Source organism: Sander lucioperca, chromosome 4 (genome assembly GCF_008315115.2).
Source record: "Sander lucioperca isolate FBNREF2018 chromosome 4, SLUC_FBN_1.2, whole genome shotgun sequence".
NCBI classification, from domain to species: Eukaryota; Metazoa; Chordata; class Actinopteri; order Perciformes; family Percidae; genus Sander; species Sander lucioperca.
The window spans coordinates 10,897,371-10,910,691 of record NC_050176.1 but is presented as its reverse complement, the minus strand read 5'-3'; the positions used below and the strand labels follow the sequence as shown (position 1 = coordinate 10,910,691).

General features: G+C 39.7%; 1 protein-coding gene across 2 annotated transcripts; it reads right to left on the bottom strand.

Moving 5' to 3' along the window:
• Positions 1 to 744: 744 nt before the first annotated feature.
• cusr (Copper-only SOD repeat protein) lies at positions 745 to 13,160 on the bottom strand. Of its 2 annotated transcripts, none has more exons than XM_031289320.2 (10): positions 12,845 to 13,160; positions 8,952 to 11,022; positions 8,274 to 8,373; positions 7,109 to 7,186; positions 6,309 to 6,410; positions 5,660 to 5,792; positions 5,459 to 5,573; positions 2,831 to 2,955; positions 1,663 to 1,743; positions 745 to 1,304 (listed from the first exon to the last, which is right to left on the bottom strand). In XM_031289320.2, the coding sequence occupies exons 1-10, from the start codon at positions 12,882 to 12,884 to the stop codon at positions 1,210 to 1,212; spliced, it is 2,940 nt and encodes a 979-aa protein (XP_031145180.1). In that variant the 5' UTR covers positions 12,885 to 13,160; the 3' UTR covers positions 745 to 1,209. The 2 variants fall into 2 exon arrangements, with proteins under 2 accessions (XP_031145180.1, XP_031145181.1); XM_031289321.2 differs by having other exon boundaries at positions 746 to 1,301.
• Positions 13,161 to 13,321: the final 161 nt, after the last annotated feature.

The following is a 13,321-nucleotide window of genomic DNA, read 5'->3' as shown; positions in this document are numbered from 1 at the left end:
GCTCTCAGGCATTCTGTATTGCTTTCATCTATTTATTCTCCTGTAGATCGACTTTTCTAATTATATCTGAGTCAGCACACATGTAGCCTATGCATCATTTACTCTTCCCTTTTCTTTTGCATCTTTTGTTGAGGAAGTAACCTCCTTAAATATGCATATGAAATCACCTCAATGATACATTAATTCATTTTAATGGATTAATAAAGCCCTGGACTGTAATATTGTTAAGTTTGAGCAAGATTTCTGCTCATGTTCAAAACTTTGTGCACATTCAAAATATAACTCATCCCATCTCTGTTCTCTGAGATTTGGAGGAGTCGTGATATTTTCAGAAAAATAAAGTTATAATAGTCACTATATTTCAGAATATAACCTGACGTAATAGTTTTTAAAGACCGAAATGAGTGACTGTCACGCTCAATGCATGACACTTGAGAGCCCTGCATTATAATCCATGTAGGCTACTGGCACTATAAATGGGAGTCTAGAATGACACTAATGCACTTCACTGTGCGGCCCTTAAAAGTGTACTAGGTTAATGTTACATGATACCATCAGTAACTGATATTATTTAATCGCTGTGTAAAATAAATACCATGTCAGTTTATAAAAGTAGGCTAACTGAGACTTAAAATGCTTCTTTTAAAATGCATCGCAGTTTATTGTAGCCTACTGCTGAAGCACCACATAGGCTACTCTGTGCTCACACATGTTCTGATGTTTATGGAAGATTACAGATTATTGGCACAAGGCATACAAACATTTTTATATTTTAATCACAGTTTTCCAGATATTTACACACAGATTTTGCCATGAATATGTCTTATATACATAAACATACTAATATTACTGTTTTTAATGCATATATTGAAGGAACTGACAGATTACATTTCACTAAACTTGTACATATATTATTATTGTTTCACGTGATAAATGATTGATTGATTGATTGATTGATACATAAAGAAAACTAAGAATTAAAAAAATATGAACATTTCTATAAAGGCTACACTGAACAGTTATAATGAATATATTGTTGCCTGAAATGATTACTACAAAATGTAACTTGCACAAAGAAACTTTTTTTTTTTAATTTGCTTGATACTAAATCAGATTACCATTGTATCATTTGGTGGGATACATTTCATAAACATATTCACAGTTTTATAATATAAGGATCCATGCGTCCCTGCTGATGATGTGGCTGAGCTATACATAAACTGTGGATGGCAGCAGGTAGGTGGCAGCAAACATCAAGCAAAGAAGGAAGGTTCCTGGCATCAGCAGCGGACCTGCACTTCCTGAAGGCATCACATCAGAAAGGTCACTACAGGTTATTCTTTATTTGTTTATCCTTGTTATTATTACATATGGAATGGAACTCAGTTAAAAGAGAACTATGACTAAATGTATGCTACGTTTGTACTCGAAGATCATCTTATGAAAATGAAGCAAATACACTCCTGTAGCTATCCAATTGAAAACAAATGCTGCCTTCAAGTGCTCATCAAAAAATAATAAACCGAATCAGACAAGAGGTTTGCTTAGAAGTAATGCATCAATGTACTAAGAATCATCTTTGAAAACATGGCATTGGGTATGCACATTTATTTTCTATGTTATTAGCCTTATGTTGCTGCTACGATTATGGAGCACACTTACTTGTACATTTGTCAGACTCTCTGAACATGCCCATCTCCTTGCTGGTTTTGACAGACTGCAGAAGTTCAGTGCTGACATCCCCTTTAAGATACAGACAATGTGGCAATGATTAATTACACACAGACGGACCCATTACTGATTTGTTATCAATAATCAGCTGAGTCTAAATGTAGTTATGGACTTACCAATTTTGCATCATTAGGTCAGATGACGATATACCAAATGCTGCAGTGTACTTTAAATGTTTCAGAAATAACAAATACCATAGCCTACTACTATTACATAGCAAGTTTTCCTTTCAGTTGGTTGTCAAGTATGTGTGATTGCTTTGCACATACTTATGCTTCAGACAAAGATCACTGTCTGCTAATTGTATTAATTTTCTAATTAATTAGTTAATACTCTCTCAAGCACAGAAAATGTTATCATCACCACACTCTTCCTGCTGTACTATTATACTTAATATCATGGTAAAGGAAGCCTTCTCTCAATAATGGCAATAGTAAACTCTCCACCTTGTGGGAGACTACATAAATGCCTGTCCTGTGCTATACTGTGTGAAACCTCTGTACAGATACTTCTCTGTTCCGCCGTGGGACAGTGTAAGGGACAGAAAATGAGACACACAGACACTCAACTCCAGCATCAGGTTACTGAGCAATTTTTCAGGTTTTCTAAAGATTTTTCAATGCCTGTAATTGTTCATTGTCCTCCTGATGAACACAGCACTGGGCACACAGCTTGCCCAGATAGGTCCTAGAAGCCTGAAGTAGCTGAAGATTTATAGGCTTATAGATGCTGTCCATGCAGCCCCATAGATTGCGATTATATCTCACACACAAAAACCTTTGTGAATGCAGAGCCTAACAGCCCTGGCCATAATGTAGGCCAGGCCCTTTGCTGTATGCTGCTAATCTGTTTCTCCTATTTTTTTCCCCCAAATCATCTTTATCGTCTCTTTACTTATTTCAGAAATTCCAACTAGAGACCATCTTGCGATGGGGTCACACCAGCCAAGGGCGTAAAGTTCTGGTACTTTCTACCCCTGTACTGCAAGTGCCCTTGCTTTTGGTGTTATGTGTTGAAAGCTAATACAAGTGCTTTTTCTTTGCAAATTAGCCCACTGTTGTGTTTATAGGGGAACATCATTTTTTAGAGGGCTTCTTACCAGATACCATGAATTCGACTTGCTGACATACTCCAGCAACTGCAAACCTGGGAGAGGTGGGCAGGATGGTGACTCTCGCTGTCTCCAACTGCAGGACATCTGCAACCCTCTTACGGAAGTCATATCTAGGCCAAAATAAATAAAATATTGTAATATAATGATTACCAGAAGATACTAGTATAAACATTTTATTCAGTGTATTTCCTCTTATCCAATCCAGACAACGGTGCAATGAACTTCAGAGATTGTAATGATTTCTCAGTAACATTTTATGATCATGTTTGAGGGATGTATCATAAATTCCTGTTGCTCAAGATCAGTGTTGGGAACGCTACTTTAAAAAAGTAATTAGTTATAGTTACTCACTACTTACTACTAAAAAAAAAAAAGTTGCTATATGTCAAAGAATTTGGATTTCTTTAAGCAGTTTTTTTGTTGTGAGGCAGAAAGATCTAGCTTTTGCTGCTTGGAGGACTTTGCTCCGAGTCCTTCTTTGCTAGTGGATGGCGAGCTATCCTCTGTGGTGGAGGTATCAGTGGTTTTGGCCACTAGCTTTGTAGATGCGTGGGTCGTTGTGAGATGCTTCATTAAATTAGAGTTGTTTACAACGGATGTCGACAAAGTCTTCGCTCCTGGACATAATGTACACATTACATGCACGTTCTTGCCTTTGACCACAATGAATTTGAAGTAGTGCTTATATCTCCACCTTGAAAATGCCAACTTTTCATCGGATTGCTCCTGACTCGCCATCTCAGCTGCTGCATCGAATCTCTGTTTAGCTGTGTGTGTGTGTGTGTGTGTGTGTGTGTGTGTGTGTGTGTGTGTGTGTGTGTGTGTGTGTGTGTGTGTGTGTGTAAAAACATGGCATGTGTGTAAAAACACTGGCTCTGATTGGCTACCATGAAACATGACTCTGCCTTAGCCAATCATAATCGCTTACCTCGTTATTAACCCACCTCCTCACTAGCTGTGAGCCAGGGGTGCGTTCGGATTACACAGTTTATTCAATCAATGCATAGTAACGCACCGCATTTAACGTCCAGTAACGTTAACGGCGTTGTAACGACGGGAAAAGTAATTCGTTAGATTACCCCGTCACTGAAAAAATAACGTCGTTACCTAACGCCGTTCTTTTAAACGGCGTTATTCCAAACACTGCTCAAGATTAAGAAATGATCAAGTCACTTTGAGTTTATGTGGATAGTAAACGCTGAATGGATCATCCATTCATGAATGTTAACTTGTGCCAAACTAGCTGGAATCCAGCTAAAGGGCATTTGATCAGCCTCTCAATTTTAATCTAATTTGTTAGTCAGATTGAATGACCCTCCAGTCAACAGAAATAATGTTTTTGATGTTGTTGCACGCATTATCAAAATGTACACCTTACAACTAAACAGACTGAGATGCAAGACCATAGACTGTAAAAATAATGGACGTTGCATCAGTGACGTCACCAACTGGTTTGTGCACTGTTGTTTTGAACATTAAATGAACATCATGCTGTATTAGAGAAGCCTTAAAACTAACAATTGAGACCAAAAACTCATTAGGAAAATGTTTACTGAGGTAATAATTCAAATGAGAAGTAGGGTCATTTTCCCAAAGACTTCTGTGGAAAAGGACTTCGTTTTGGAGCCAGTGGAGACCCCTTGCTGGAAATTAGATAGAATGCAGGTTTAAGGAACTTCCAAATTGGCAAAAGACAATTATTTTGGAATGTGTTATTATCCACGAGACAATGGATGCCTTTTGTTAGTACCGTTTCCTCAATGCTTCATATATTTTATGAGGAGTTATTTATATTGAAAGGGATGGTTCTAATGACAACAAACAATGGGTTGAGTCAGATAAAAGTTAGACCATCCCTATTACGTATTTAAGTGCTGCATACTAGAGCTCAGCCCAAAACACACCTCTCAGTTTTAATCTAATTTGTTAGTCAGATTGAATGACCCTCCAGTCAACAGAAAGAATGTTTTTGATGTTGTTGCACTCATTATCAAAATGTACACCTTACAACTAAACATACTGAGATCAGTGACGTCACCAACTGGTTTGTGCACTATTGTTTTGAAGCCGGTAGTTTTTTGGCTGTCATCATCTTTGTAGTTTACAACCAGAAGTGACCCAATTTTAACAAAAAGGAAGGAGCTGAGGATGTTCTGATTGACAGGTTAGCGTGAAGCAAAGCACCTAAAGAATTCCGCTTTATCGTTTATTTGAAATAAATCAGACCATAATTTACTAAATGAACATCATGCTGTATTAGAGAAGACTTAAAACCAGTTTACAACCAGAAGTGAAAGGGATGGTTCTAATGACAACAAACAATGGGTTGAGTCAGATCAAAGTTAGACCATCCCTATTACGTATTTAAGTGCTGCATACTAGAGCTCAGCCCAAAACATAGCTGAGTTTGCAGACATTCAGCTACACCAATGACCTGGAAAACTACTGCACCTGTCTACAAAAACATACCACACTTCTGTAGAGTTTGTTCCCACCACAGACGACCAATGACTTTAGGTTCTGCTCAGGGCAATTATTGAACATTTGCCAAAAGATTCTGCTGAAAGGGTATTATTAATTTCATATTAAAATGATTGATTTTATTACACTCACCTGCTGAAGTTAGTCACGGTGGGAAAGGTCTGCACTGCTGAAGGGGATTCTGGGAGGATGTCGGCACATGCGATGATGCTGTCTCCATTCTTCAGCTGTACAGATCTGTGGACCACTACAAACACAGATACCATGTTTTATTGAAACCTTTAATTCTCATCATTGCTAAATTACACTTGAATTACTATGTCAGTGCGGTACCTGTGTTGTCTCCAGAGAGCTGGATGTTGCTGTCAGTGAAGAGCTGTCCCTGAGTCAGGCTGACTGGGCCTTGTCTTGCGGACACCTCTCCCACCACACAGCTTAGCTGGTTTAATAGTGAACAGCTGGAGCTCTGAAAGGGGAATAGAAAGAAGGAAGTGGATTACACATTTACAACAAAAGTGCAATTTTTGGCACCATTGCATGTTATTTAATAAATAATGTTTCCTTCTCTGCACTGCTTGAAAGTTTTGTCCCATACATAATATGCAAAGGACTTACAACAAGTGCTTGATTTAGGTGACTACAAATGTCCTTGTAACATCTCCAGGCATTGATTATTAACAAAAAACATTTGCATTGGAAATGTTCAATTTAATTTCTAAACCATAAATACAATTAAGAAAGCCCTACTTGCAAAAGTCCAACTAATTTCACAAATTACTATAGAGTCTATAATTAAGAGTAAAAACATTTTGATTATGATGTCATACAAGTACAAGTTGAAACCATAGAATTAAAATGCCCTAAAAAGTACAGAATACTAAAGCACTTAGCATCTTCAATACTGTAAGTACTAATACAGTACTCAGCCTTCCAGAGCAGTACACTTTGAGAATCAGGAGAATAAGAGACAGGCTGGTCTCACCATTGATGTCATGTTGAAGGGATTGAATATGCTTCCCACACCGCTGCACTGGCGGGTGTCGGTGACCCGGTTGCTTGTGATGAACATGGATGCCACACTTGTCTGAGGGGGGTAATACAAATGTGAGTGAGTGTGTGCACATATTTACGAGACACATTGAAACCACATAAACCTGAGTCTATGTGGTTTCAATGTGTCTCGTAAATCCAGAGTTAATCATACACAAATTAACAATGAACACATGATTTAGACACATTTACAATCTCTTCCTGATCCTGCTGCATTCAAAGGCAATTTCTCTGGATTCAAATGCTGAGTTAAAGTGAAACTTAACACTGTTGCTTTCATAAAATCAACTCTGGCACTATCAACATGGATCTGTGTGTGTGTGTGTGTGTGTGTGTGTGTGTGTGTGTGTGTGTGTGTGTGTGTGTGTTGCAAGTGTTTCCTGCCTTTCAGGCACAAGCCTAGAAATGTGCTTCTACGTGGCAGCGCTTGTGAGTGTTACATTTATCCCATTTCTAACGCAGTGTTTCAACCTGGCACTGGATGTGAATGTTCTTTTATTTATTTTTTTTATTGGTGAAATAAAGTAACAAAAACAAAAATGTGTGACATACTGTTATTACATAGAACAAGATAGACGTACAGACCAAATGAATAATGGAACAAAGCAAAATAAAAAGTATGTGTGAGTGTGGGCATTGTGGGTAAGTGTAAATATACATGTCAAGGGTGATATATATATATATATATATATATTAATGCTATTAATTGGCCTTTTACATGACTGTACTTACAGTTTGTCCTGTCGATGATTGAAGGGTCACCTCCAGTGTGATATCACTGCTACTCCCATCAGGAAATATCTGCTGGCGCTGGGAGAAAGAACATTCAACATGTTCAATATAAGTAGACAGAGAGATGGAATGAACGTGCACTGTCAAACTCTCATAGGAAATAGTTCCACCAGAACTGGGTGCTTGTTTTGCTGAAATATAAAGGCAGTTAAAATGGACAACAGTGGGGATTTAGCATTGTAACCTGTTAAGTCATTGTTACACTCAATCTGTGACTATCAGTTAAATCTGTCTTACCAAATTGAGTGAATGTTTATTCCCCACACTATGCTTGATGATAGCCTCTTAAGAGATACAGTATTCCAAGCTCGTATCCAAAGATGTTGTGCAGAGCTCAGTATGGTGCCTCTGGAGGGAGGCTGACAGAGACAGCTGTTCCCTTGGGGAGCGTCCTAGTTCAGGGGGGCTGTAGGTTTCACTAGCCAGCAAACAAATGCTAAGCTAAGCTAAAGATCCTGCCCCTGCTTCCCATGGCTCTTGATGCAACCCGCCACGGGCATAATTAATTCACTGTGTGTCCAGTATAGCAGAAATACTTGTCATGTTTTTGTGGCAGCTTGGATCCTAATAAGTTAGCAGGAGAGAAAACCTTGTATGTGTTCTGTGGCTGTCAGAGACAACCGTTGGATTCTGATTCGTACAATTTGCTGCTGTCATGTGGAAATCTCAAAACTTAGTTTCTGGTGATGGGCTGGGCTGGGTGATTTTCACGTTTGTGATATCTGACCTTATTAATTGAGGATTTAATGATTTGTGAATCACAAACCCACTGAAGAAGCAAGGGAAGTCAAGCCTTGTAAGCAGAGACAGAAATGCAGCTTTTTTTTTTCTTAGTTTAGCAACCTGAAATTTGGCAAAAGAAATTGGGCAGCTGAGTCAAGATTACTGCAATTACTGGTGTGAGCCACCCAAGATGCAATGCAATCTATCTTTTTTAAAGGGGAACTCCACCAATTTTACACATCAAAGTACCCTTTGACCCACCCTGAAAATTGTATGTGTTGAACAAAATAGACAGATTAGCACAAATACTGATGTAGAAACTGCATACAGGCTAAGTATAATAAATTGGCATTTAGTTGAAAAGACTGTTATTGGTTCTTACCAGTTTGACTGTCCCAGTCACTGTGCCGTTGAAAACAGCCTTGGCAAGGATCCATTGTCCATCTGTATCTCTGCCAGCTAAGACGTCTGCACACTGCATTCTGTACAGAAAACACACACACGCACAGAAAGACACAAAACACAAGGTGAGCAAAGCCAAATTCCACAGTTAACCTTTAGAATGTTGTTATTCACAATATTTTGCTGAGTCATTCTCATTGAAGGTGGAAGATATTCTGTTTGTTACGATACAAAGCATGAGGAAGACTTCTATGACATCCTGTATTTACTCTCAATGGATTGGCAGTCTGTCACTGTGCGAGAGGGCAACTCAGGGTGGTGAGGCTTAGATGTCTGTGATCAGTGACTACTCAAACTTTACAGCTGCTAGAATTGATGCCATTTTCTGTATGCTGTATCTGTATTATATATAATGTATATGAAAGGAAAAGAGTATTCACAGTGCTCACCACTTCTTGTTTAGATATTGGAACATGTGGTACATCTTAGAAGTGAAATATTTCGTCATATCTACTTCTCTCTTTACTTTAACCCTCTGTTGTTTTCTTTCTCTCTAATAAGAACAAACACATATATTTTCGTCATATCTACTTCCCTCTTCACTTTAACCCTCTGTTGTTTTCTTTCTCTCTAAACATAGATTCACACAGGGTCTCACCTTGATCCGTTAGAGTAGTGAATCACCAGCGACCTTCCAACTATGCTGTAGGGTCCAGTTAATGGCATGTCAGGGTCCATGTATGCAGCTTGAATCTGGTTGAGGCCATTCAGGTTCCCAAACTTCCCGCTGATGTCCCCAATCTCATATTGATCCACTGTGCCAACTCCAGGTGCGGGGCTGTTTGATACGTTCCAGGCAAACGGGTTAAAGTGGCCCTGGATGTTTGCGTTGGAGCAGGGCTCAGCACTGCCAGGTTTGATGGGCAGTGCATGAATATGGTAACCCCCAGCTAAGGACTTCAGGTTAATCAGGGATACGTTTATAGTTGTGGGGCCTTGTGGGACAGACTGGGAGAACCGGACCTGTCCGCCAGGCGTCTGAAAGCCAAACCAGGTACCTAAGCTAGCTTTGGGGATCCGCACCATTGTGATGTTGGCACAAGCAATCCTTGGCCCTCCTCTATTTGCTTGATGGATAACCACAGAACGACCGATAATGCCTGAGTCTGACAACCAGGAAGTGACATCAGTGGAAAAGGTTTTTGCTTCCACTCCGCCCACTCTGGTGCCAAGGTTGATGGTGCTGTGTTTGCTGGAGAGGTCTCCCACCTCGCAGGATAAGGGATTGGTGGGGCTACAGAGGAGGGCATAGCTGCTGTCTCCTGTGTTAATGTTAAAGGGGTTCCAGTGTCCTCCTGTTGTGCTGCAGCGCCTTTCATCATCATCCCTCTCTGAGCTGATGGGGAAGATGTGAACATGCCAGTTGTGGTTTATGGTAGGTGTCGTTGAGGGATTTCCATATGACAGATCCGTGAAGATGGATACGTCAGACACAGGGTTGTTCGTCAGCTGGGTGAACCAGGTCTCACCAACCACAAGGCCCTGAAATCTGGCTCTGGCTACGATCACTTCACCGGGATAGCTGATGCTGGCACAAACATACCTGGCACCATCTGTTTGGTGAATCACAACTGAGCGACCTACGATGCTGTTCTGTCCAAACAGAGGGAGGCTGAAGTCGGTGAACATCATGTCCACCTCGTTTTTACCTGCAAGGGACATATGCTTGCTGCTAAGGTCGCCGATTTCATACATGTCGTGGGTTGAACCTGGCACTTTTGGGTATGTTGAGTCGCTCGTGTTGACACCAAATGGATTCCAGTGGCCACCCACGTTATCATTTGAACACCGGCTTGATGCAGGCGACCTGACTGAGGGGACGGGAAAATTGTGAACATGGTAAGGGCCAACTCTGCTCTGCAAGTTAGTCAGGTTCACCGTCAACTCTGTCACATCAAACGGGGAAGCCTGGCGGAAGATAAAGTATCCTTTGATCCCTCTCATATTGACAACAGCGCTCACCTGTTTCTCTGGCACATTATAAATCTGCGCACAATGGTAACTTGACCCCATGCGGAGGAGAAGAAAGCGATTGTTGACGTTGAAGCTTGTCAGGTCCAGACGGGATTTCTCAGGCTGTAAAGGGGTTCCGACTTTTACGACACCCAGATTGGTCAAAGCTGAGGGATCTAAGCTTCCAAGAAGAACACTACAGCTTGCAGCAGTGCTGGTTGATCCAAAGAGAGTGATATTGGTTTGTGAGGCATTGACCTGACCGATTGTTTCTAGGTCTGCAAGCAGCCTGGGATTGGTCTGTCCTCTGTTTAAGCGCATGTACACATTACCTGCGATGGGTCCAAAGAACCTGGCCTGAAAAGTCATGAGTGTTTGACCTTGACTTACAACCGTGCATACTTTAGTGCCGTTACATGTCTGCAAATTCAGCGAGAAGTCATCCAGGTTTAAGCTGTTTGTCAAGTTGATGGTGAAGTTTGACGAAGGACCAGCTGTGAAGGTGAACACGCTGGGGCCAATATTTGCTTCAGAACAGGGCTGAGCATAATGGCCATACATAACAGGGAACTCGCTAATGGAGAAGTTAAGTGAACCACAGGATCCAGCGCCAGACACGTTGACAGTGGCCACCTGGGAGGTGGAGTTAAAGTGCACCTGTCCTGTGACACCTCCCATGTTTAGAAGTGCCAGGTACTGAACACAGGAAATGGAATCTGAAAAGGATGACAAGAAGAAGGTGATAGTGGTATTCTGGGTTCCTACGCTTGTTAATGCACAACCCTGCTCAACAAAGAGAATGCTGATGTTGGATGACCCTGCAAAACCCTGACCCACGTTTTTGAATGTTCAATTGACAATGTTTAAACAATGACCCAATAGTATCTGTGCACATTACAATATGGTTATAGTTTGTTTTTTTTAAGTTAATGTTAGTCAAAAATTCTCATCATGGATCAAGAAAGCCAAAATTAAAAATGCCCCCCAGAGATGTTGCAAGGCATAAAATGATACTTTGCTTGGAATAATTATTTGTGTCTAATATGGTTAAACCTTCTTAAAATGTAATGCAATCCTTCTTCCTATTTACAAAAAATCCAAAATAAAAAAAATACTGTTAATTTCAAAAGTTTAACTGATGGACACAAGATGTCTCCTAGGAAAGGTATGAAGAAGTTACATTAACTAATTTAATAGTATTAAATAATAATAAATAATAAAGTATGTTTCAAAGTGAAAGATTCAATTAGAAAGGAGCAGGGTTATTATAGTTAACTAAAACTGAAAATGAAACGCAGTGAAAAATATTTTTAGTAAACTGAAACTAAATAAAACCAAAACTCAATTAAAAAAATGTAACTTAACTTAAACAACATTGCCTGGTTAAAAAAAACTAATAGTAACAGAAAAATGTAAAATCACAAAATTAGTTAGATTATGCTGCTTGGTAGGTGGCACAATAGTCACCATAAATTGGTTGAATGCACCGTTTAGTTTCTATTCTCAGTTCGATGTTATGAATAGCGGCCACTTTCATTTCTTTAATGTATTATGCCTGTATGGCATTTGAAGGGAAAGTTAAAAGTGGAAAAACTTTCATAATGTGACTGGAGTCTTGGTCTGAAATCATTGTCATTAGCTCTGTTTGGATTGTCATTTGAATTATATTTTAAATAGATTGTCAGGACGATACGATGCATGTTTTTATAAGTTTGCAGTGGTTTAAAAGCAAACAATTTGACTTCTAACTGATGCGATGTGTACGCTTTACGTTGTAAATGTTAGAAACCTTGTTTATAGCAGACTACAGTATATCAACTTCAAAACAACCATGACCCTGTTTTGATAGGCTATCAAACGGATCAAACCCCATTCTGAAAGTAGAGCCTGAGGAGACATTGTACTATAACTGTACAATCTCAAGTCATGGACACAGGCTTGGTGTAAGTCAAGTTTAGAATGTTTGACAGCTAGTTAATATGGCTGGCCAATCTGGTCAATCTTCATGTCTTGAATACTATCATGTGATAAACCTCAGATTCTCTGTGTAAAACAAAACAGAAGCTAAGGATTCCTTGCGTAGTATTTATTCCTGTGGACTACAAATGATCAATAGAAATAGTAGTGCAGGTTGTCCAAAATGTGCAAGCAAATGGATTGGTTATTGTGAATTTCCACATTAAATCATTTACTGTACTTATAGTTGTTGAGTACTTACTAACATCACATGTTTCTAATTTGATCAATTAGATTGGTTCAAGCCTTTCAACATCATGGTGTGATGCACGAAGGGAGTTGCAACAAGTTAAGCATTAGAAAGAAAGATAAATCTTTGGCAAGGTGCCACTAAATAAAAGATCCGGCTTTTCCTTCCGACTGAGAGAATGAGTAACTAACAACATCAACCAAAGCAAAATAAACTAATCAGAAATGGCAGAAAACCCACAGACTCTCTGTCACACATGGCACATGGTTTGAAACCCCATGAAAGTCCATGGTGCACTTTATGTAAAGGTCAAAGATTGTAAAAATACTCACCAAGTAAAGAAAGCAGCAGGGCAGCTGTCAGAAGGCACATGATGGCAAATGTGTAAAAGACACACAGCAAAGAGAAAATGTCTATTTAGAATTAAAGGGAAATGATTTTACAAAAAAATGTCACTGAAGTCCTGCAGATCCTTAATGAAGGTGTAGGTAATATGAAAAAACAGCTCAGTTAGAACATAAGAAGTTCAATGGCAGCAAAACAAGTTTGAAGTATGGTGTGTGGTTAAGTGTCTTCTCCAAGAGTGTGTCATGTGTGTGCAGCCTGTGTTGTGTTTCTGTTATACAGCTGCTCTCTTTCTGTGTCATCCTGTGATTGGTTAACAGGGCGACAGTGTCTCATGTATGAAGGCAGAGGAGGGAGGAAAGATATTTGGCAGTCCCAGTGGAGGTGGCCCGTTCCCACTCAGCTCATGGCAAAATATATACAAGAGAAAAAGCACTTGTTGATCATAGTGTTCTGTTTGGCTG

What these genes read in the sequence shown, in the direction of transcription:
- cusr (XM_031289320.2), bottom strand. Translation starts at nt 12,884, where the DNA reads ATGTGCCTTCTGACAGCTGCCCTGCTGCTTTCTTTACTTG. An exon ending in CCTTCAACATGACATCAATG is followed by an intron (nt 5,793 to 6,308) that starts GTGAGACCAGCC and finishes TTCCCCTTTCAG; the next exon opens with AGCTCCAGCTGTTCACTATT. An exon ending in ACCGTGACTAACTTCAGCAG is followed by an intron (nt 2,956 to 5,458) that starts GTGAGTGTAATA and finishes ATTTTGGCCTAG; the next exon opens with ATATGACTTCCGTAAGAGGG.